This window comes from Ursus maritimus, unplaced genomic scaffold (assembly GCF_017311325.1).
Source record: "Ursus maritimus isolate PB19 unplaced genomic scaffold, ASM1731132v1 scaffold_3, whole genome shotgun sequence".
Lineage (NCBI taxonomy): Eukaryota > Metazoa > Chordata > Mammalia > Carnivora > Ursidae > Ursus > Ursus maritimus.
The window spans coordinates 476,531-501,041 of record NW_024425563.1 but is presented as its reverse complement, the minus strand read 5'-3'; the positions used below and the strand labels follow the sequence as shown (position 1 = coordinate 501,041).

The window sequence follows — 24,511 nt, the reverse complement described above, 5'->3', positions numbered from 1 at the left end:
AAAAAAAAAAAAAAAAAAAAAAATTCCTGAAACTTAACAAACAAAAGGAAGTATTTTAGGAATGCCGTGGGTAACCATCTTCATCATGGCATTTTTGCTATCACTTCCTAAAATTTTATTCTACTAACTAGGGCAATAAATAGTATTTTTTAGCTTGTGTTAGGAAGCCTGAAAATGTAAGGGTATGCAGAGAAATAAGCAGAGTCTAGCACTTTCGAACTAGATGAAAAAATCCCCACAGTACCCTTGGAAATAAATGTGGCATCCTAATGTTCTCATGTCTCATTTGAAAAATCTATTGCAACAGGCATTATTTACAGGCTTGCCTTAAGCATCACCAGTGTTTGTTCATCTACACTACTCCACAACTTTAGAGCAGGCCATACCAACATCACCAAATCAGATAAAAACACAGAAAAGTTAGCGACTTGCCCAAAGTTATACAGCTATAGAGAAGTGGAATCAAACCTACTATAACCACATGTCATACTGCCTCCATGCTGGGTAGACAAGAATACATGTAAAACCTTTACAACTATATAGAGTAATAAATAATTAGATGTTCCAAAGGTGACAAAGACAAAAAGAATAAAACACTATTGGGTCCACGTTGTCACAGAAGGCACCAGGGGGAACACAGGAATGTCAAGATTTGGAAAGCCTGCCTTAGAGGGCAGCACCCAGGGAGTTACAGGGGGAAACCAGGACCCACACCAGGCCCAGAAGGAGCTGACCCCGTAGGGCACTCAGCCACACGCAATACGTACGTAGAGTTCTTCAAACTGTTTCTGAATTTCACTATCCATTTCAATAGCATTGAAATTTGGATCCCTAATAGGAAATGCTTCAATGAACAACAGGGCAGCATTTGACCGGACTTCAGAGTTTCGGGCCTGGAATAAGGAAAGAGTGTTTCAGAATCCAAGGAGCAAACATTCAAAGGCTTCAGTGTAGATTTCCTAAATAATGCTTCGAAGGATCTAAATACAGACGTACTTATAAATTAAAGACAATCAATTTTTTAACTGACCAAACTAAGGAGACCTTCTGTGAGCTAAACCAAATTCCTGGCTCAGTAATGACGGATATTAAAAGACTCAGGGGCACCTGAGTAGCTCAGTCGGTTAACATGTGACTCTTGATCTCAGCTCAGGTCTTGATCTCTGGGTCACAAGTTCAAGCCTCACATTGGGCTCCATGCATGGAGCCTACTTAAAAAAAAGAGAGAGAGTACAAACCACCTGTTTTGGGGGCACCTGTGTGGCACAATTGGTTAAGCCTCTGACTCTTGCTTTTGGCTGAGGTCATAATCTCATGGGTCATGAGACTGAGACCCAGGTCAGGCTCCCCACTCAGTGGGGAGTCTGCTTGAGATTCTCTTCCTCTGCCCCTTCCCCCACACACTCTCTCTCTCTAAAATAAATATATAAATAAATAAATAAAATAAAAAATTAAAAATTAAAAAAAAAAATAAAGACCCGATTCCTCGCCTCGAAGTCCACCTTATGTCACTAAGAAATACTGACTCTCTCTCTCCCAATACTAGGTTTACCATGATGAAAATTACTCATGTTCATTCTAGCACCCCTGGAAGGTAGTCACCTTGTGTCTGTCATCAGCAGAAGGTCCAGAGGGCCAGGATGGACCAGCTCAGCTATGCAGACCCCCAATGCCTCTGCTGGCTTACATGGCACGTAACCCCCTTCCCACTGGGCAGTCAGCGCTAAACCAATTCAGATTCCCAGTCTAATAGGCCTAAAAATGTTTTTAATAAAATAAAACATTTATCCCAAAATTTCACAAAGCCCCCAGCTTCCAGTCTTATTTATACTGCCTTATCACAATTCTGAATTAGAGCACAATAAATTCAAAACCATAATTAGCACGTTCTTAACATGGAAGGAGTATTTAAGAGCTGTACCTTTAGTCCTCTCCAAAGGATGGGTTTATATAATCTGTAAAGCATCTCTTCCACTCCCTGACGAACTTTTTTTTGATGATGAAAATAACACAGCACCTAAGAGCCAAGAAAAGAAGAAAAGAAAGGTAATGTTGTTTTTAAAAAGAGCATTTAAGGATCCTACTTTGAAGAGAGAGGGCAAGTTGTCCTCTCCACCAAAACAGACCCTCCTGCTTCACAAGTCTTGACAATTCTTTCCTAAGAGAAGACACAATGATAGATATACTGACAGTACTAAACACATGAGAGAAATCACATGAAAGAAGCCTATGGCAGAAATAAAGATCAATGACCTTGGGTTATAAAAGGTGTGGGTTATAGTTTCTACTCTTCTACCAACAGTCAACCTCAAAACAAGTGCACTGAGACCTCTGACCTTCAGGGTGAAGTGGAAAAGGTGTATAAAGGAGTCAGCCTGAATGGTCTCTACAGCCCCTTCTGGTTCCAAAATGAGCTGGCTGTAAGTCTCTTTGGTTGAAAGAAACTATGAGGAGCATCTGAAACATGCCTATGTCTCCAAAAGGGTGTCATTGCTCAGTGGCCCTTCACAGTACCAGCTTAACTTAGGTATCGATCCTCCCCAAGCTTATGAACAATCAGGAGAATGCGCTGTGCGCTCAGCTTCCACTCCTTTGTCCTTTTCTTACGGCCCTCTTCACCAGCCAGAATCTTCTTGCAACTCTTCAGACTCCTATCTCTAGCAACAACCAGTTTTGCCTTACTTTCTTAATTCACCACTCTTGGAACTAAAATTTTATTAGTGAAAAGTGGAAAGTAAAAATAAAGCAGGTTATCCAACAACAGATTATACTTTAAGTGAACCTGAATCAACTTTACCCTAAAAGAACTACAGTCTGGGGATTATTTCTTCTTCTTCTTCTTCTTCTTTTTTTTTTTTTTTAAAAGATTTTATCCATTTACTTGACAGAGAGACAGCCAGCGAGAAAGGGAACACAAGCTGGGGGAAGTGGGAGAGGAAGAAGCAGGCTCCCAGCAGAGGAGCTTGATGTGGGGCTTAATCCCAGAACGCTGGGATCACGCCCTGAGCCAAAGGCAGACGCTTAATGACTGCGCTACCCAGGCGCCCCTGGGGATTATTTCTTCTGATTGAGAATTCTTTATTTGAGAATTTTTATTGATGGTGATTAAGTGATATTAGACTATAGTTTGTGTGTGTGTACAATACCATCAAGTTTTGGTATCTATCGATGGTATACTCACTTTACAGAAAGATTTTTTTTTTTTTTTTTTAAGATTCATTTATTTGAGAGAGAGCAAGAGAGCACAACACAAGCAGGGGGAGCAGCAGAGGGAGCAGCAGAGGAAGGAGAAGCAGGCTACCCTTTGAGCAGGGAGCCCAATGCAGGCCCGATCCCAGCTTCCTGGGATCAGGACCTGAACAGAAGGCAGACGCTTAACTGACTGAGCCACCCAGGTGCCCCAGAAAGATTTTATTTTTATTAATTAATTAATTTATTTTTAAGTAGGCTCCACGCCCACTGTGGAGCCCAACATGGGGCTTGAATCCACAACCGTAAGATCAAGAGCTAAGACCAAGAGTCAGATGCTCAACTGACTGAGCCACCCACGTGCTCCTTTACAGAAAGATTTTTAAACAGCTTTATCGAGTTACAAATCTCATACCCTAAAAGTCACTCTTTTAAAGTATACAATTCAGTGGGCTTTAGTATATTCGCAGAGTTGGGCAACCATTACAAGTAACTAATGTTAGATTTTCATCAACGGTATGGGGATTTTTACTTTCAAATAACATCTGAAGCATTTCTTAAAGCTTCTTTCAACATATTGGTCAAAATAATTTATCATACAAATGTGATGTTTACCAAAAAAGGGATTTGAGGAAGAAGCTACAATGTGTTATAAGCATTGATAAGAATTAGAGTCCAGGAATATACTGCATTCAACAAGTGAAATTTAATATTCTTCCTTTTAATTCTTTGTATTTTCCCATAGTTTTACCAAACAGTGATATCTATACTTCAAATATTTTAATTACTCAGACTACCAGAGCAGAAAACCAAGTATGAAAAAATCTTGGGGAAAAAAAGTCTTTAGTTATTTGGTGCCTTCTTGGAAGCGATTATGTCACAAACTTATCCAGTTTAACATGCTGCCATTCTTCATGACGAAATAGAATCCGAAACACCAAATAAATGACCCAAGCTGACCTACACCTTAATGAAGCCATACTAGGATTCTGTGTCTTTGGAGGTGGGGGGCGGGTGACAACTGGATATATTTATCTCTGGGTTTTTTTATCTTTGGATAACTAAAACTAAAGTATCAATAATGTAAAGAAATATCTTCTTATCCTTTCAAGCTTAATTAGTATATTTACACTCTACAAATAATAATTTCACTATATAAGAAAGTAAAGAGATAGTCTTTGTTCATTTAGCTTCTTAATGTACGGTTGCCAAAATTAACAGCAAACACACAAGGCATCACTCCTGGTTTAGGACACTGATCTTGTTCCTAAACAGACCACATTTTCCAATTCCTCCTGCCGAGGTCATTATGATTATCAAACACCTAACAGTGTCATTATGACACTGATAATAAAGCCTTAGTCAGATCATTTACAACAGAAGTATAAAATTCATATCTAAATTCCGAGACTAGTTTTTTAAAAATTTTTATTTTAAGTAAATTCTACGCCACATGTGGGGCTCAAACTCACAACCCTGCAATCGAGAGTTGCGTGTTCTACTGACTGAGCCAGCCAGGCACCGCTGAGATTAGCTTTTAAAAACAAAATCCTTGGGGCGCCTGGGTGGCACAGCGGTTAAGCGTCTGCCTTCGGCTCAGGGCGTGATCCCAGCGATCTGGGATCCAGCCCCACATCAGGCTCTTCTGCTATGAGCCTGCTTCTTCCTCTCCCACTCCGCCTGCTTGTGTTCCCTCTCTCGCTGGCTGTCTCTATCTCTGTTGAATAAATAAATAAAATCTTTAAAAAAAAAATAAAAAATAAAAAAATAAAAACAAAATCCTTGGGGCGCCTGGGTGGCGCAGTCGTTAAGCGTCTGCCTTCGGCTCAGGGAGTGATCCCGGCGTTCCGGGATCGAGCCCCACATCAGGCTCCTCCGCTGGAAGCCTGCTTCTTCCTCTCCCACTCCCCCTGCTTGTGTTCTCTCTCGCTGGCTGTCTGTCTCCGTCAAATAAATAAATAAAATCTTAAAAAAAAAAAAATCCTTAATATCAAAAGAAACTACCCAAACACTTATTCCATTTGGTTTACAAAATATCAAAATGAAAATTTAATGTATGAAAGCAAACAATAAAAATAATCTCGAATATTCTTTTCTGAAAAAGTGGTAGTAGCAGTTGGTAATGATTCTGGACATTTATTTTCATGTCAAAGAATGCAAAGATTATTTGAACAAAGTTCTGACTCTCTTAACAACATACTTTTCTTCTCCTAGTTAAAACTGCCAGATACCAAACATCAAGATTCTGAGGAAACTCTTTAAGGCGATGCCTGTGAGGGGTTAACTTAATTTTTAAATTTAACAAAAACAATAATCTAAAAACAAAGAAGCTGAGACATTATCTAAAAAACCTGTGCCTGGTGTGGCAAGTGCCTGGCTCACCTCGCGCACCCTGGAGTGCACTGGAGACCTGCGCGGAAGGTGGATCCCGTGGTGCATGAAGTCCTGGATGCACCCGTTTTCGATCGTCTGGAATGGCAAGCACAATGTTAGCACTCAGTGCGCGTGTGTGCTCCAACAGATGACAGGACAAGCAGCACAGCCGCTGGAGTCGGCTCTGTTCATCTTCTACTTCATGAGGGAAAGTACCAGGATCCCCTGCTCAGAGCTTTCCCACTTTAAATCTATACCTCTTACAATCCCTTTAGTTTTGATATTCCTTTAGCTTCTTCTATCTTATTTGATGAAATACCAAATCTGTGCTAGATGGCACAGCAAGCTTCTCCCTACCACCTGAGGCTAGTTCAAGCCACATGGCTCAGGGACTGAGCATGGCCTGAGGGGCCTCTCTTCTGAGTCATCCTGACCCAGAGGACCTCAGAGACTGGATCTGTTCCAAGAGCTTCCCCAGAGCTGACGCTGAACTACCTTTAAGGTGCGGGCCAGGACTCCAAAGTGACTGAAACAAGCTCTTTCAGGGCTTCCATGTGGAGGGGCAGGGTTGGGGTGTAGGTGTGGGTAGCTCTTTGGTTAGCCCACAACACCTACAGACCTCCAGAGCTGGGCAAAGGAGGCAGAGCCAACCACTGAGAGCAGCCCAAATCCCCAGTGGACCCTCTGGTCTGTTACCCTATACTCCGCCCCTGGGGTCCCACGGCTTTAGGGAAGGACACAAGGAAAGCCTGCTATTGCTATTAGCCTCCTTCATTATCTCTGAAAATACTTCCTTCACCTGAAGCCACTAAGAAATCGCAGCATCACTACACGTGGGGAACCACACACTGACTTGTGATGAAATGGGGTACGCGGCACTACCTACTGAGTATTTGTGCCACAAAAGTTGAACCTTTAGAGTTAACTACCAGAATATGGACATTCTACAGGACAACTGACCCAGTTTCTTCAACATATCCATGAATGGCACAAGTTTTAAAAACAGAAAAGGAGCTGGGGAGGAATGCTCTAAGAGAGTTAAATGACGTAACAAATGCCATAGGAGACTTAATGGATCCTGATTCCAAAAAAAAAAAAAAAAAAAAAAAAAAAAAAAAAAAAAAAAAACCTATAAAAACACATCTTTGAAACAAAGCAGGGAAATTTAAATATTTTCAAAAATACCCAGAAATTGTTAATTTTGTTAAGTATGTTAATGGCATTGTATAACCATATTCCTTAGCGATGCATACTTAAGTATATAGATATGAGATGTTATATTTGGATCTTGCTTTAAAAATCTGAAGGGAGGGAGGAAGGGGGAAAGCAGAGAGCCTGAGAAGTACAAAGTGCTGGCACTAATTTGGTACAGATTCAATCAGTTATGTTTTTAACTACTAACACCCATTTTTTTTAAATTGGGCTTTATTTTTAATGATCTCTACACCCAATGTGGGGCTCAAACCCACAATTAGACATCAAGAATTGCACACTCCACCGACAGAGCCAGCCAGGCACCCCTACAAACATCTATTTTTAAAACCACTATTGGAGAAAAGGGGGACAAATATTCTTTCCTGCGAACACGTGTCATGCAATAAAACAACGCAGAAATGCAAAGCAATGTCGTGATTTTGCCCTTTCCTCCAAAAAATTTTACACTGCAAGATGATCGTAGATATTGTCAGCAGGGGATATGAGCAATCAAGTTTTATCTTCTAGAAGTGGAAGTCAGTGATAAACCAAGCTTCAGCTGCACAGAAGCACAGTGGACAGAAGGAAGCTCCAGACATCAGTAAAGCACTCCCTGACCCACCAGCTCAGGGCCTGCTCCCTGAAGAGCAAAGGCCCCTCTTCAACTTAGAGTAAAAATTTTACTCTTGGAAAGAAAACACATTTGAGAACATAGTATGAGGAAAACATAAAGGATATCAGACAAAAACACTTTCTTTTGATATTTTTACAAAAGGTCCTTTGAGTCTTATTGTGATTGTGAATTATACAGCCACATCTTCATAATGCAGACATTACATGGCCATTCAAGGTTAGCCATATTCAAGATGAATGTCTTTACATTCTCAAAAATAATATAACTAACAGATAAGAGGTAGTTTGAGGTTCCAGAGCAGCACAGCCCAGCAAAAACAGAATGCTAACCACAAATGCAATTTTAAATTTTCTAGTAACAACGTTAAAAACAACAACAAAAGAAATAGGTAAAATTAGTTTAGTAATATATTTTGTTCAGCCCAATATAGCCAAAACATTATCACTTCAACATGCAAGCAATATTTTAAAAACACATTGATAGATATTTTACATTCTTCTTTCTCCACTATGTCTTCAGAATCTGGTGTGTTTCTCACACAGCACGTCTCAACTTACACTGGACACATTCCCAGTGCACGGCTGGACGGCACAGGTCTAATAAAGCTACCAAAATGATACGCGGAAAATCTCAATGAGTGGCAGGAATCCTGGGTCTGTGACTGAGTGTGAAAATTTATGGGAATGAGAGTGAAGTCTCTGTCCCATGGAGTCTCATTATCTGGCTTCATTTTGACAAAGAGCATCAACACAGTTTTTAAATGACTAACATGATGACTTATTTAGTAACTAGAATACAACAAAAATAAATGTTAACATTTAATAAAATGAAAAGAAAATACCTCCAATATTTTCCCTGAGGCCTTTTTCCAAGCTCTGAAATAAATTTCTGCAACGTGTACCATCAAAGATCTATGGGGGGGAAAAAAAGTTAATGCAAGTACCATTACACTTTTTTTTAAAGTTTTTTTTGTTTGTTTGTTTTTGTTTTTTTAAGTAATCTCTATACCCAACGTGGACTCAAACTCATGACCCCGAGATCAGGAGGGGCACGCTCTTCCGAGAGCCGGCCAGGGGCCCCCAAACAATCACACTCATAACGTGTGTCAGTTCAGGCTCCCTCCTACCCCCGAGAAGGAGAAACTCCGCTAGTGTTCTGCCAAGCACCTAGGGAGACAGGTTATCTACCTGGAGCAGGAAGCAGAAAAAGGAAGAAATTTTGAGAAGGGGAACTGAATATCAAACGATTTTCTTCCTTCTCAGTCAAGGTTTCCCTGGAACTTTACTATTTTCTGTGAAATTATGAGAACATAAGCTGAGAACCAAATTCTTGAGTAAAAAAATGTTTATATTTATAAATACAATTTTGACTTGGGAATCAATTTTGGACTTTCCAGACTACTAATTCTCTAAAATACCAGAGTTGACTTTTAGAATCAGTTTAGAAATCTACTGGTTTAACCAGTGAGGAAACACGAAGAGAAAGCATTCTAGCAAATAGCAGGAGCTGTGTCATAGGGATTCAGATTCAAATCTCAGCTCAGTACTTAACCAGAGCTAGCTACCTGACAGGGAAACTCAGCAAACAAGCCCACCTCAAGAGTTGAAGGATTCCATTTGGAAATGCACACTAAGTACGCAGCTGCAGGGCAGATGAAGCACTGAGCCCTATACCTGGCAAACAGCAAACGTTCATTCACCATGATAGCTCCAGCTGACTGTGAGGTTCCAAGAGGCTGGGAGCTCAGGCTTGTGAGCGCACCCTAGACTCTTACCCTGAAGGACTCTTCCCACCAAACCACATAGCTCAGTCCACAGTAAACTGGAAAGTAGACATTACATTCGAATGGTATCAGAAGTCCTGGGGACATGGAATTTACTGCGACTGAGGCTAAGATTTAACTGGTAAATAATTTTACTATTTAAAGAACGACCACAAATTAAAATCTTAATTTCAATGTCATTACTGAAAAAGAATGATTTCCTATAGCAGGAAAAAAACTATCCATTGATACGACAGTACATAATAAATACATAGTAAAAACAACAGCACATAATAAAAACAGTACATAACAAATAATATAATCTAAGAGATAATTTTTAAAGCTTCCAATATATTAATATAGCTTTAAGAGTCAGGTCAAATAGAATATTTCATAATCAGATTGAGACAGCACAAAATAGGGGCGCCCGGGTGGCTCAGTCGTTAAGCGTCCGCCTTCAGCTCAGGGCGTGATCCCGGAGTCCTGGGATCGAGCCCCGCGTCGGGCTCCTCCGCTGGGAGCCTGCTTCTTCCTCTCCCACTCCCCCCTGCCTGTGTTCCCTCTTGCTGGCTGTCTCTCTCTCTGTCAAATAAATAAATAAAATCTTAAAAAAAAAAAAAAAAAAAAGCACAAAATATCAATTGCCTTTAATACTTACTTTTGTAATCCCTGTAACTGGTTTTTAATGGTATCGTGGATCATTTTAATAAAATTTATATTCCAATTGAAGAGAGAACTAAGAAATCTTCTTCCCTATTAAAAAAAAAAAAAAGATATAATGTTGACATTGCACCCAAGTAAAAAGTTCCTGATAACTAAAAACTAAAAAACAAACAATTCTTTGGATGTTCAGTAACATGAAAGTCTGTTATTCCTGGTGAAGGAAGCATACGTAATTGTAACTCAGGACAGCAGTCAGGGCCATGGAGTGACAGAGCTGGGCAGAGCAGGGCAACGGCAAGAAGACCTCCCCTCTGGAGGGCCTAGCAGCAGACACAACTGACCTCCTTCTGTGCTCGACCATAGGATTACACAGACTTGTACCATGCTGCCCAGTAGCTAAATTAAATGGTCCACAAACATTTCATTGTGGCTCTACCTACATAAGCTAAAATCAAAGAATGCTTAAAACCTAGCATTTTGGGGTGGAGTGGAACTGAACGTCACCTGATTTCATCTTTTATAAATGAGAAAACTGAAGACTTGTGAAATTAAGAGGCTAAGTATCTGCCAAACCAGAATTTTCAAATACACATACTCCCCATGTTAATTTATATGCATAGTATTAGATGACACATGACCCTTAAAAGCAGTAATACCATACTTACACTGTATACAGCATATGAAATACGTCTACCGAGAACTTCCCCACAAACAATATCACCACCTCTCCACTGCTTACCAGTCCACCACTACTGTCTCTGGAAACCACAGAAATGCAACACACTTTGATACAAATAGCAGGGTACTCATGCTTGCAACAGGCAAGTTAAAAACAAAAAGTATTTACTGCAAGTAACTTGCCATTACAGCACAAGATACTTGTCATTTATCCAGAAAGACTGGAAACTGAACTAACCAAAGGACTCATTAGGAAACCAAGTTTAGATATCATAAATTCAAAAGACATCAATCCAAAAAAGGGGGGGAGTGTTAACACAGACAAATATTTACGTCTTTACTACCTACTTGCACTTACACACACAGGTTGAGGAGCAGGTCACCAGTCACTATGCACAAGTCACTACAAAGAGAGCTGACTTGTCTGAACCCACTCTCAGCTACTTTGCTCTCCTCACATTCAACCACAGTCCTGGAGATGCCAAGGGCACAGGCCTCAGGTGCAGCCTCTTTTCCAACAACGATGATGCAGTAATAGGAATTAGCAGTTAGAACACCTCCCACATGCTCGGTCCCTGCCAGGTACTGTGCTAAAGTACTGTGTTCTACACACATCACCCCATGTGCTCCTCAGGAATCCTGAGAAAGACCCACTGTGGTTCCTATTTTACAGAAGGAAACATGAGATTCAAAGTAGTCTGATCAAGGTCACCACCTAATAAGTGAACAAGGGAACTAAAAATAGCCTTTCTGGCCTTTAACCTAGCTGGCTGGAGAGGGTGCTTTGGAGTGGTCAAAGCATGACTGTGTCTTTGTCCCTGACAAGCTACAGGACCTTGAACAAGTTCTTCATTTATAAGCCTCAAAACTGGTACTCCTCCTCCTCTGAGAAGTCTTTTCCCACCTACTTCCCTACGACTTCCTCCTTTTGCCTCTTATGTGTCTGTGATGCAACAAGCAATCAGAAACAAAGGCTATTTTCTGTAATATAAGCAAAAATCTTTTGGCATCCCTAGCATGGGAATATAGTCAATGTCCAATAAAGGACTACGTAAGAATCCCAAGATAACAATTCAGAACTGTCCGAGAGAACTATGCAAGCCACTCTATAATTTTTTAATTTTCTAATAGCCACATTAATAAAAGTAAAAAACATTAATTTTAGCAATGTATTTAAGACAACATATCCAAAATATTATCATTTAAATATGTAATAAGTATATAAAAATTTTTAATGAGCTATTTTACATTCTTTTTTCATAGTAAGTGTTGAATCCATGTATTTTATACTGAAGGCCACAATTCGACTGGCCATAGTCCACATGCTCAGTAGCTACATGTGGGAATGACCACCAAAATGGACAGTGCAGCAGTGGCCAGAAGCTTCTCTCTGGATTGACTAGATGGCAGGAAAAAAGAAATTGAGAATATTGTGTGATGATGGTTCTGAGTAAATGCCAATTAGCCTGGAATTAGGGCAGAGGGTCGGGACTGATCTACTGGGAAATGTTTTCTCAACCTTATTTTTAAGTATTCTTTTCTTTTGATTTCATTGAAAAAAGAACTTTTTCTTTTTTTTTTTTTTAATTTTGTTAGTGAACATACAGTGCAATGTTGGTTTCTGGAGTAGAATTCAGTGATTCAACACTTACACACAAAACCCAGTGCTCATCACAAGTGCCCTCCTTAATGCCTATCACCCATGTAGCCCATCCCCAACCCAATCATTCTTAAAGTGCAATCACAGTTCCCCCAGGATTCACAGCCACCTATTACCATCTGATTTAATGATGAAATAAGCAACGATTTATAAAATGTGTGAATACTGCTATGTGGCAAAAATGTGCAATAAATGTAACAACTCTTGATAGTTAGGCTGACTCTTTCATTAAAGCACCAAGCATGGTACAAGAGCAACTACATGAACTTAGGAAAAACATCCATTAAAAAGTAACACACAAAAACGCCAAAAAAGAAAAACCTAGTTACCTCTTCTTTCTTGATATATTTAACACTTATGAAACACTCAAGTAGCATATCTTTGATTTCTTTACTTTCCTCTAAATCATAATCAAAGCAATATAAAGCTTGATGAATACGCCAAAGCCGACATATGTCTGCACCCTAGGAATGACATAAAAATGAAAGATGATAGTTTTTTAATAAATAATTAAGGTCACGTTTCAAATTTACAACAAGAATACTTTATATAATAAATAATTACGACTCTGGATTATTCATCTAAAAGGAAGACACTGTGGCAAAAGCACACAGAAGCACTGATAGGCAGCACTGCCTGGCTTCTGCGGTGTGGAGTCCGAGTCTGCAATGCCCAGTGCAGCATCTGCCAGTCCCGGCAGGCTACAGAGCATGGACGTGTGACCAGTGCAATGAGGAACCCAGCGTTTAGTTTTCTTCACTACAAGTGAAACTTAAGTAGCCCCATGCTGCTAATGGCGCCCATATACCAACGGCACAGGTGTAAAACACTAGAGCGACATTAAATAAAGCCTTGATTTAAAAGCTAAACAAAAAGGCAGGGAAAATGGATTTTTTTTTTTTTGAAAACAGATTTTAAAAAGATAAACTAACAATGGCTTAAGGATAAATCCTGACATTTTATGGCGAGCTGAGGGAGCAGCCACAATCTTTTCTGTCATCAAACTGGCAGCTCCTTGGAGGCCATGGTGAGACAGACACACAGTGGGAGTGTGATGAAAGGCAAGTCTGCTAGAAAGCTGTTGGCAGTGTGTAGCAAGAACTCCAAATGTGCATCAAGTTCAAACCCACTGACCCATGAATTTCATTTCTAGGAATCTGTCATAAGGAAGTAAAGGTATGAGGGGGAGAAAAGACAAAGAGAAATTCCTAAACATCTGGAAAATAGGAATGATCACCTTAGGTAGTGGAATTAGAGGATTTTTATCTTCCTCATTTTCCCTTTTCTTCATTTGCTCAATTTTCTAAGATGAACATAAGTATCTGTTGTTCTCTTGATCAGAGGATAGAAACTGTTCTTTTTCTGGATATCTTAACTAGACACCAAAGATGAAAAGCTGAGAAATGGACCAAGTTAAATCCAATCCTCAAACCTACCTAGGCTGCAGTCTGACACAACCCCACCTCCTACGGGTGTGGTGCCTGCACCTGGGCCTGAGGCTTTCCCTACCACTCCTGCCCCCTTTAGCCCTTCATCACATATGACCAATCCTATGCAGTCTGAGGTGGGGTCTGCCTCTCAGAGGACCACACTAACACAGGCAGCCACTTCCACTTACCTATCTCAGTTACCTCATCCCTTCTTTGCTACTAAAAATATCCACTTTCGCTAACAGTGGCAATGTATCCCTTCAAAAATCCCATTTGCAGCAAACAGATGTGGCCATGTGACCTGATTCTGAATGGTGGATACAAGTTGAGAACTTCTGAGAATTCTGGCCCTTGCTGCTTCCCTACCTCTTCTTCCTGCCTGGAACTTACATATGAAAGTGAAGGTGGAATAGCCACCTTACTACCATGAAGTGATAAGAGGGAGGACAAGGACCACACACCCTGGAAGATGGAGGAGAAAGCCCACATAAGACGGCAATGTGGATGGGACACCTGGGAGGCTCAGTCAGTTAAGCATCTGCCTTCAGCTCAGGTCATGATCCCAAGGTCCTGGAATCGAGTCCTGTGGCGGACTCCCTGCTCAGTGGGGAGCCTGCTTCTCCCTCTGCCTGCCATTCCCCACTTGTGCTCTGTATAGCTCTCTCTCTGACAAATAAATAAAATCTTAAATAAATAAATAAATAAAAATTAAAAAAGAAAAAGAAAAAGATAGACTGCAATGCAGAGCCATTGCCCGAACATCTCAAGTTAAAAAGACCCTAATGGGGAAGCAACTGCAGTCAGGCCACTTAGGAGTAAACATAACTCCTAGCTGGTATAAACACGTGCACTATTAAAGGAAGGCATGTGTTTTAAAAAGTAAGCATACTGTTTTAGTCTCTAGGCTCTTCCTTAATAGCATGATAAAAGCAGTCTTTCCCATATCTTCCTTCGCAGGCAGGCCTTTCTCCCACCATATGACACATAAATCCTGAATGGAACTCTGCAGCTTTCTTTCAGATTCAGGTAATGCATATAAAATACCTAAAACAGAGCACAGTAATTGTTCAATTAGTAAAGATTCAATAGTGTAAAGTACTATGACTCACAAAGGTTTGCTAAACAAACATAAGTTTATGTTTAACTTGCCAGAAATTTATATACATTATTTATAGAATACAAAGGATGTTAACTTGAAAAACCTGTTAACTACTTTTATAAAAGCAGATACAACAGAATACAAAATTTTAGAACTGGAAGACTCAGAGGGGTCATACTGCCCAAACCCCTCATTTAAGAGAGGCAGGTATTCAAACTACCCAAATGTGAGTGTTAGGACACCCACAGGTAACACTCGACACCAAACCCAAAACCCAGGTCAGGTGTGGCAACCACTAATCCATAACATCTGTCCTTCATAGGTTGGCCTCAAATTCTGGCTCACTGGTGAAAAACAGTAAAAGCAATTATTATAATGAATACAAAAACCACAGTGCTTTTATTACTAGAAAAGTTCAAGAATGAAATGAAAATACTGATAATATGCTCATAAGTATAATCCATAGACCTCTGAATGCCATTACATCCATGTTAAATTCCTGAATCAATGGGAAGTTAGGAACAACTACAATGTTAGCACTAATCATCTTACAAAACAGTTATTTGGAGACTGTGAAAATAAACTGTAGTAACATTCACAGAGCATTGGGAACTACTTGGGAACTATTTATATACTGATTCCCTAATCAGTATATATTACAACTGAGTGTAACTTCTTAATAACACATTGTATTCCAATGCAAGAATTTTGAATAAAAAAAATACATAAATCCAAGTGGCACTAAGAATGAGAAGTCTCTTGGGGCGCCTGGGTGGCACAGCGGTTAAGCGTCTGCCTTCGGCTCAGGGCGTGATCCCGGCATTATGGGATCGAGCCCCACATCAGGCTCCTCTGCTATGAGCCTGCTTCTTCCTCTCCCACTCCCCCTGCTTATGTTCCCTCTCTCGCTGGCTGTCTCTATCTCTGTCGAATAAATAAATAAAATCTTTAAAAAAAAAAAAAAAAAAAAAGAATGAGAAGTCTCACAGGAGAGTTTGTCCCATGGAACTAATACATTCACAGGGTGAAGGTCAGGACACTTAGATGATTTTTCTTAAAACGCATTAAAATTACTTTGCATCTTTTATATTGATAAAAGAGTTTTATGTAAATATTTTATAATCAGATATTCAAATTCATAGTGTTCCTCCTAAATTAATAACTACAGTTTCACAATTTAGTTAAAACCTGAAAATCACTATGATATAAATTATAATAGTAAAGGTCCCCTAAGAGTCAATAATTATTCTTCAGGTCATGTTTATAACATATTTAAAGAAAAAAATGCAATGTCACATATGCTTGGTTAAGCTGAAACTTTCTGGCAGTAATCACCAGCTGAGGAATTTATAATCAGACCATTTTCCCTTAATAAGCTCTTACTTATCACTAGGGTCCTGTAGGTCAAATAAGACATTCCGAAAAATTTGAAAACAACAAGCAGTCAGTTGTTCAGTAATGTACATTTTCACCATCTGACATAGTTCTATGTGGCTTAAATTAAATCAGTTCGTCAGGACAGCCCTTAAAAGAATACTTCTTTGCTCCTTTTCTAGCTGAAGTAAAAGAGCTTGAATGCAAAGTTATTCCTTATACTTCCACTTCTACATGATGACTGGTTTCCTTTTACAGAGAATCATTAGATGCCCACCCCTAAACACACCATGTTATCACAAATTCAACTTACCATTCAACATAACTGCACATTCCAGTAAGTCTTCATAATTCTCACTTTCATTTATTACAGATACAGAAGCAAGAACCACAGATGTAATTGCATGAATTATTTCTATGTTTTTTTTCTATAAATGAAAAAAAATCAAAGTTCAAGTGATTAAAGATCAACTTAAAATATAATTTTTAAAAGAAATGTGAAAGTTACTAAATTTATAAAAATCAACCCACACTTCTAGCTTATTCTAAAAAGTGAATTAAAATTGACTACAGGTCAGTTATCCAAAAAGAACAGCAACATTGAATAGTGGATTAATAACAGCAGGATTGGAAAAAGTAAAACTATAATAAACAGACTCCTAATATTCCTAACTTCTAGCTTTAAGTTTCTTCTTAACTTAAAATTCAATTATATACAATAACTAATTATTTTTTAACAAAGAAAAGGTAACAAGTTTTATATTTGAAAGACTACTACTACCATTTTTGAATCATGCTCTGTTTCCATATCATCTTCATCCTGGACTTCCACCATCTGCCACCCAGCCACTGGGCTTTCTAACAACACATCTGTTAATAAATTCCTGAGCCTTTGCCATAGCTCTTCTTTCTGTTTCCTTGATAATTCATCTAGTAGTTCATTTAGGCTGAAAGGGTCAGAAGCATCTTTCTGCAAAATAAATAGCAATTGTTATATTTCAAATACAAAAATTAGTTCTATCCCTTTTATAATGGCATTGAAAGAAAAGCTTAAGTGCTAAGTACCATTTCAAGAGCTGAGTTGTAGTTTTGAAATACTTCTCCTAAAGGGAAAAGTAGAGGAATCATGAGACAGAAAGCAGCAGATTCCAGGACACCTGGGTGGCTAAGCTGGTTAAGCGTCTGCTTTTGGCTCAGGTCGTGATCCCAGGGTGCTGGGATTGAGCCCCACATTGGGCTCCCTGCTCAGCGGGGAGTCTGCTCCTCCCTCTCCCTCTGCCCCTCTGCCAGCTTGTATGCCCTCTCTCTCAAATAAATAAAATTTTAAAATAAAGTAAGATAAAATAAAATAAATAAAATAGAAAGTAGCAGGTTTCTCCCCTACCTATTCAGCCCTAGTAACCTAGTCTTTGGAGTTTAAAATTTCACCCACTTAGAAAAATCCTCTCTCAAAATCAATCCATCCAGATGTCTACCATCTCCAGGCTTATAATTGGGGCAAAACAGTGTGCTCGAGCTATACAGTACTAACTGCAGCTCCAGCCCCTAACACAGCAAAGCCAACTGAGTGTACCTGAAGTTTCTGATCCCTAACCCAACTTGGTCCCTCAACACCCACCTCTTAACTCGTCTCTAGACATCATTCTCTCCCAGTAGCCAAGGAAAGTACATCAGATCCTCTCAACTGTCCTTAAAACCCCTGAGCCAACCATTTCCTCTCACTCTGAGCAGATGACCTCACTTACTCTTTGATACAGCAAACAGAAACTGTTATCAAAAGGGTAGAGGATCCATTATAAAGGGGCTGCCTGCAGCTAATGTGAGTACTGAAACAGTGACAGTAACCCAATGAATTGGGTTATAGCGATTATATTGGGATATAGCGATTATAACCCAATGAATAAAGTAAGAACCAGTGAAACTATACTGATAATAAATAAATAACATAACAAATAGCATCAGCAGGCTTTAGAACACCAACAAATAAATACGGAAGGAACATGTGGCTGGAAAATCACAATTTTATAGCCATTATAGTAATAATTGATTCAGGCAAGAATCATCAATTGATACTAAAACTCGTGGGTAGAAGTATGATGAGGAGCAGGGTATTTATTTAATCTCAACTTACTTCCCCAATGACAATTAATTATGAAGGTGGAAATAGTAGCTTCACAATAGAGGAATCTGGTGGAACCCAACCTAAGTGACTGATTAAAACGAACCTCACCAATAATGGGACAAATGGACAACATTGCCTCCACTGAGGAGGACAGAACACCACTTATGCAGCTCCTGCCAAAATGCATAAAATAAGTTTAATCAAATCATCAAATAAGTGCAAATTGAAGGGTATGCCACAAATAGCTGCCTATACCCTTCAAAACTGTCAATGTAATGAAAAATGAAGTAAGGCTGAGAAGCTCTCTAGAAGAAGCTAACAAGTCAACTGAATGCAACGTGTCATACTGAAAGGGGTCCTGGATCAGGGGAAAAACATGAATGTGTACTGCAGATGACAGTATCATTGTGCCAATGTCAAATTTCCCGAGTTTTAGAATTTTTATTGTGATTACATAAGAGAATATCTTTGTTTAGGCAAATACACACTAATAATATTTAGGAATGAGACAAATGCCTCCAACGGATGCCCAAATGACTCAAAAAGAACAGGTAAATGCAGGGAATGATAAAGAAAACATGGCAGGTGGTAACTGGCAAATCTGAGCACAGGGGATTCAGGATTCTTCTGCAACTTTCCTTTAACTCTGCAGTTATTTCAGTAGCAAAGTGGCGGGCCGGTAGCCTCTCCAGGGCCCTCCAAGGCTACCTCCCCACCCTAACTCCTACCATCTTCCCTCCTCTCCCAGGAAGCCCCAGCTGAGCTGCCCAGGTGTGCACGTGCCTCAGGGTCTTTCCCTCCCCATCCCTCTTGCCCAGAATTCTCTTCCCTCAGTCTCCAAGGACCCATTCCAATCTCTGACCAAAATCACACTGCACTCCCAACCTCTACCCGGCTTGTTTCTCTCCCTTCATCTCTACAACCTAAGCTCTCTTTGGGCAGAAATTTGGTATGTGCTGTATCCCAACCCCCAGAGCAGAGCCTGGCATCCAAAGACCACTCAGGACAAACTCCTTAAATGGCAGTTATCCTGGGTCCTGACCCTCCTACTCTTGACACTGACCCTCCATTCTCAGAGAACTACTGAGGGCACAGTCAGTGCTGCTCCGTAACACTTGTTTTGAAAAGCAAATTTGTTCCAATGCAATTTCCGCAAAGGGCAATTTCTGGTTTACTTATGTGGGATTTCATCAGTAGGTGAATGCAGAAAACTGCACCCACTGAATGGACCCTCAGAGTCACAGAAAACACACACCCCAGACACGTGTTAGCCCCTGAGACCCCACATGTGCTGCAAGCCACACCATCCACACTCTGGGTCCCTCCCACCTTCATGACCCACCTCAATGCAACCCTCTGACCAATGCTCTCTTCAATGTTCTCTGTCCTCCTAGCCTGGTCTGTATTTTTCTTCTCTGTTCTCTTCCTGTCACCCACAGGGTTGGCAGGCTAGCCCCTGGGAACATGGGCACCCACTTCCACCTGCAAACTTAGGATCTTTTTCAACGTAAATGTCACGTTTACTACGGTATTTGTGTACTTCTTAGTGAATTAACTTGTATAAAACTGCTTTTTATTAGGTCACTATCTTTTTTTAACGTGTCACTGGTGAGGTTTTTGAGTGTTATGCCCTTAACCCCACTTGTCCCATAATCCTTCTGGTTTTCATTGCCTGTTCTGCAGAGTACAGCGATTTTTGGCCATTTTTGGCAATGTGTATGTTGCATTATAGAACGGATTGTATGTGGGGAGGCCCACCTAATAGGCTTCAAACTGACTTAATTATCTGCCTGACCATGTGAAACTGCCATTATTCAACTATCCTGACCTACAGAATGGCATTTCATACCATTCAACTCAAAGAAAACAAGTGAAGCACAATCCTACATCTTCTCATTTTCACGTTTAACTAAGAGCTACACGGTGAGTGAGATACTAAATTATTAAGTGTTAATAAAGCTTGGTACTCATAAACTAAAACGAATGCCTATGAATATGAGGACGAAGTCAGCATCCTCCTGAGATGTCCGTTGCTGAGCAACAGTCCAGGGCTCTCCAGCATGTGACCAGGGTAGTCGGAGGCAAGCACCTCAAAGGGCGCTGTCACCACAGCACCAGTGTGATCTTGCATGGACTGTGCTAACCAAATGCTGCTACTTTGGCCTTTTGATTTTAAATCGATACTAACTTAGCTTCATCATCATCAATTAAGTTTGTGGTATTAGTTAGTACTATGATTAGTTAATACCCGCCCGCAACAATAATCTCGTAAACTTTAAGCCACCTGTGTACTGCACATCTGATATAATACAAATCATCTGTACTCCTACTAAAACAGGCATTTATGTAACATCTAAATAGTTTGCTCTTACAGACACTTCTGTGATGTGCTGCCTGTGAGTTTGTGCTGGTTATTTTTAAGTTTACAGAGTACCATTTTACAATACAAAACCATATAATAAGCTCATTTCCTCTTATAAAGAAAAATGACTTCATAAATGTTGCTAGCAACAAATTTCCTACTAGGTTCTTCTCTACTTCTTAATTACTACTAATTTAATTTTCACTGCATGAGCAGAACAAGTGAGGTATGTATCTCCTGCTACAAAGTCACAAGTGTGTTAGAGTTGGACCTTAAGTGTTGGGGTTCCTCAGAGCTCTGTCCTAGGCTTCTCTTCTCTGATTACACTATAGATGATCCCATGCATTCCCATGACTGAAACTTCCAAGTGCCACTGAGGACACCCAAATCTGTCTCTATCCAGACCTCTTTCCTGGGCCTCAGACACAGCTATCCATCCACCTACTGGACATCAACTTGTGCACATCCCCCTGGCAGTCATCCAGAACATCCCAAATTGAGCCTATCTTCCCGCTCAAACCTGCCTTTTCCCCACATCCTCGATCTCACTGAAAGGCACCACAAGTCAGAACCTAGAATCTGTCTTGGCCTTTTCCCTGACCCATATCCAGTCAACAGCACCAGCATCTCAACACCTGACAGCTCATAAAGGCACTCACATCTTCCCATGTCCATCTCCTAATGCAACCACCATAATGCAGGGCTCTTCACCACTCTCTGGGATCTTGTGTTGCCCTCTTCAATCTATGCGTGTACCAGCGTCCGCACCTCTCAGGATAAATTCTCGGCTCCTTAAAGTGGTAAAGAAGGACTGACGTAATTTAAATCTCAGCCCCTGCCTCCTCCTGACCTGGCATTTCTATACCCTAGCCCTACTGAATGTCTTCACGTTAAATACAATGTGCCTTCTCCGGTCTTTAAAGTTATCCCCTCTATACTTGGAGAGGTCCTTCCCCACATCTGTCTTTGACTGGCTGACTTATTTACTCTCTATATCATAGCTTCCATACCCTTTCCACTGGGATAGGAAGCAATCCATGGCTGGATTTGGGCCCCCTCCCATATCCTTGTCCCAGCTTAGCCTTTTTACTCTGCTGTATTTACAGACCTGGATCTACCACAACACTGTAAATAACCTGAGGACCAAAAAAGTAGGTCTTCCTCACTGTGCCATGCACAAAGCAAGAGATCACCAAATATTTAAGTAAACAGAAGCACACTGTTACATCACTTAGCATTCTTACAACTCTCTTCAAAGGAAGCAGGAAATACAATTTGTGAATAGTTGTCCATTAGCAGGTGTATTTGAGCATAGTTCTGTTTTTCTAAATAAACCTTGTTCCCTAAGGATTCACTGAGATGACTATATTTTATTTGTGGATGTAATTAACAATCAAATCACAATAAAGCTAAACATAAACTTACATCAAGTTGAACAAACTGCAAAAATTCTCCAATCAGCTCCTTAGACACCGCTTGTACAAACGTCTCTCGTTTTTCCATGACAGATGAAACTGTTTTTCATATGGCATTTATTCTGTAACCCTAGCAGAAAACACAATCATACTGAAATTTGAATTTGCAAATATATCTTTTCTTACAAGATGTAATTTGGTATTGACATACAAAATTGCAAAAAAACCCAAAAAACTGTAGACAGTTTTTAACAATATTCTGACATAAAACAAGTTATAATATCTAAAAAATAATTCTTACTTTCTTTACCAAGGATAGTATCAACATAACATTACGTTATTATCAATTGTTAATGAAATTACCACTAATGAAGGAAAGCAAACTCCAAAGGGCTGTGGGAGGCTCACCTTCTCTCCTTTCGGTACCTTAGCAAGATGCTCAGGCGGGTCTGAGTCGGCTCAACAAAAGAAGGCTGATTCCATCAAAACATGGGGAAAAAAAAGTCTTAGAATCAATAAAAGAAAGTACTAAAAGAAAAAAGAAAACCAAAAAAAAAAGGGTGAGAGCGAGAGCGAAGGCCGACCCCAGCTGCTGACTCCTGGAGACCGCCTTTCTGAAGGGCCGTGCCTCTACCAAAGCTCCCAGCGGCAGCTCCTGCTCCTCAGCGTGGCGCGGGCCGCGGGGGGCTTGTCAGCCGGAGCACGTGCGTTAGCTGTGCCCAACCACAGCAGGCTCAACCCAGTCCCGCGCGGGCCAGAGCTCAGGGAGTTGTGTGCAACCTCCCTCTTGCCTGTGTTTTCCCCAGTAAGTCCTATTTTCCATTCACACCACCTGGTGCTGGCAGTGATCTGTCTGAAAGACATCCCAAAACATGGAGTAATAGCAAAACGATGGAACATACATGCAGTAAGACCCCTCCCCGCGAAGACAAATGAACACCTCCTGCACCGTTATAAAGAGCAATATGGAAAATGACCGGCACCAACGGGAACAATGATGGGGACAGAGAGTCATCATTAACACAGAGCCCAGATCCTAACGAGCTACGAACACTTCACTTCCTCCCGGCCAAGCAGCAGGGAGGGTGGCCAGCCACGGGCTCGATGACTAATTCTGGCCAGTGTCCACTCATGGACTTAAAAGTAAACATTCCAAGAAGGTGCAGTCAAGTACACGGGCTCACACGTCCTGAACTTGCGTCTGCGAGCCCTGCCCCTGTCTCGGACTTCTGGGAACTTCTCCAAGTGACCCCTGGCGCTGCAGCCCTACGACCACGGACTACGTCTGGCGAACGACTCCCGCTACCGCACCGCCGTTTCCTGACACAGGCCAGTACCTGTCCGCCTCGCGCTCCGTCTGCCGCACGCGGCCCCTCTGCGTCTCCGGTACTAGTGGGGCCCCAGCCGTCGGCAGTCCCGCCAGACGCCGCGCTCAGGGGGAGGCGTCATCTCAGCACGCAGCTACCCGTTCGCAGGGCACACCGGGCTCCGGCACGGAAGGAGCAGGAGCGCGGAGACGCGCGGCGCCTGTCAGCACCTGAGGAGCCTGCCGTTCACCTGAGAACGATGACAGGCGCGTGGGGACAGGGGCCCGGGCACCGATCCCCTCTGGGGCCCAGAGCTGGGGGGGAGCGGGGAGGCGTCCTCTCCCGGGGCCCGGTCCAGCGCCGCGGTCCTCCCTGAACTCAGCCCCGGGCGTCGGCGCGCCCAGGGCCCCGCTGCCCGCCGCCCCGGGGCCGCCTCAGAGCCGCCAGCCGGCCGTGGGCTCGGGTCGCGCCCACGCGGGCGCTGTGGGACTGGGGGCCCCACCCGCCCGACCCCCGCCACGTCCCGACCCTTGCCCTTGCCGGGAGCCCTCCGCAGGCCGGCACCGCGGCGCTCACCTCGTCCCGGAAACCCGCCGTTTCCCGCGCTCGGACCAGATTCAAACCCGCCCGCCCGCGCCGGCGACGCGCTCCGCCGGCGGGCGCGTCACCACGCGCCGCTCTCGCGAGAGCCGAGAGCGCCTGGGCGGGGTCCGCCGCAGGGCGCGCCGCACGCCCCGCCCCGCGCCTCGACCGAGTTCCGAGCCCCGGCCACGCCCCACGCCCCGGCCTCGCCGCGCCCGGCCACGCGCCCGTCCCGGCCCACGCCCCGCAACCCCGCGGGCCACGCCCCACGACCCGGCCACGCCTCTCCCGCGCCAACGCAGATCTGGCTTTTTTAGTGTGAAATCCAGATTTGTCTTATCAGTGGTTTAAGCAGCTGAAACGATTGCGATCTCGACGTCACTATAAAGGTGGACTTTTAAAACTGTGATGTCGCCGTAAGTGTCCGGTGGGATCCGAACCCTTGGACAACCGGGCGCCCGGCCTCCGCGAAACGCAGTCCTCGCGTCGATCTGCTTCTGCTATGCGGTGTCCGACGGTCCTGTCCCCAGCAGGACAGACAGACTCCTTAAATATCTCGTGACCACAATGCTCTAGAGTTTAAAGCGTCCACGTTTATTAGAGATACAAATAGGTCAAAACCACATCAATCAATTGCAGATTTTGATAAGTATTTATAAAACTAAAA

The 24,511-nt window shown here is 42.0% G+C and overlaps 1 protein-coding gene across 2 annotated transcripts in view; it reads right to left on the bottom strand.

Annotated features, from left to right (window-relative positions):
• NCAPG2 (non-SMC condensin II complex subunit G2) overlaps nucleotides 1-23,955 on the bottom strand; it is a 64,202-nt gene extending 40,247 nt beyond the window's left edge. The window contains exons 1-12 of one of the 2 annotated variants that reach the window (XM_040643747.1): nucleotides 23,839-23,955; nucleotides 22,364-23,512; nucleotides 21,966-22,085; nucleotides 16,838-17,026; nucleotides 16,370-16,484; nucleotides 14,473-14,627; nucleotides 12,483-12,617; nucleotides 9,811-9,905; nucleotides 8,232-8,301; nucleotides 5,572-5,658; nucleotides 1,922-2,017; nucleotides 768-893 (exon numbers count right to left, since the gene is read on the bottom strand). In XM_040643747.1, the coding sequence (XP_040499681.1) occupies nucleotides 768-893; nucleotides 1,922-2,017; nucleotides 5,572-5,658; nucleotides 8,232-8,301; nucleotides 9,811-9,905; nucleotides 12,483-12,617; nucleotides 14,473-14,627; nucleotides 16,370-16,484; nucleotides 16,838-17,026; nucleotides 21,966-22,043 (1,146 nt within the window). In that variant the 5' untranslated portion in view covers nucleotides 22,044-22,085; nucleotides 22,364-23,512; nucleotides 23,839-23,955. Of the gene's footprint in view, nucleotides 1-767; nucleotides 894-1,921; nucleotides 2,018-5,571; nucleotides 5,659-8,231; nucleotides 8,302-9,810; nucleotides 9,906-12,482; nucleotides 12,618-14,472; nucleotides 14,628-16,369; nucleotides 16,485-16,837; nucleotides 17,027-21,965; nucleotides 22,086-22,363; nucleotides 23,554-23,838 lie in introns of those variants that run through there. The other variant, XM_040643748.1, reaches the window with a different exon arrangement.
• Between the last annotated feature and the right edge of the window lie 556 nt (nucleotides 23,956-24,511).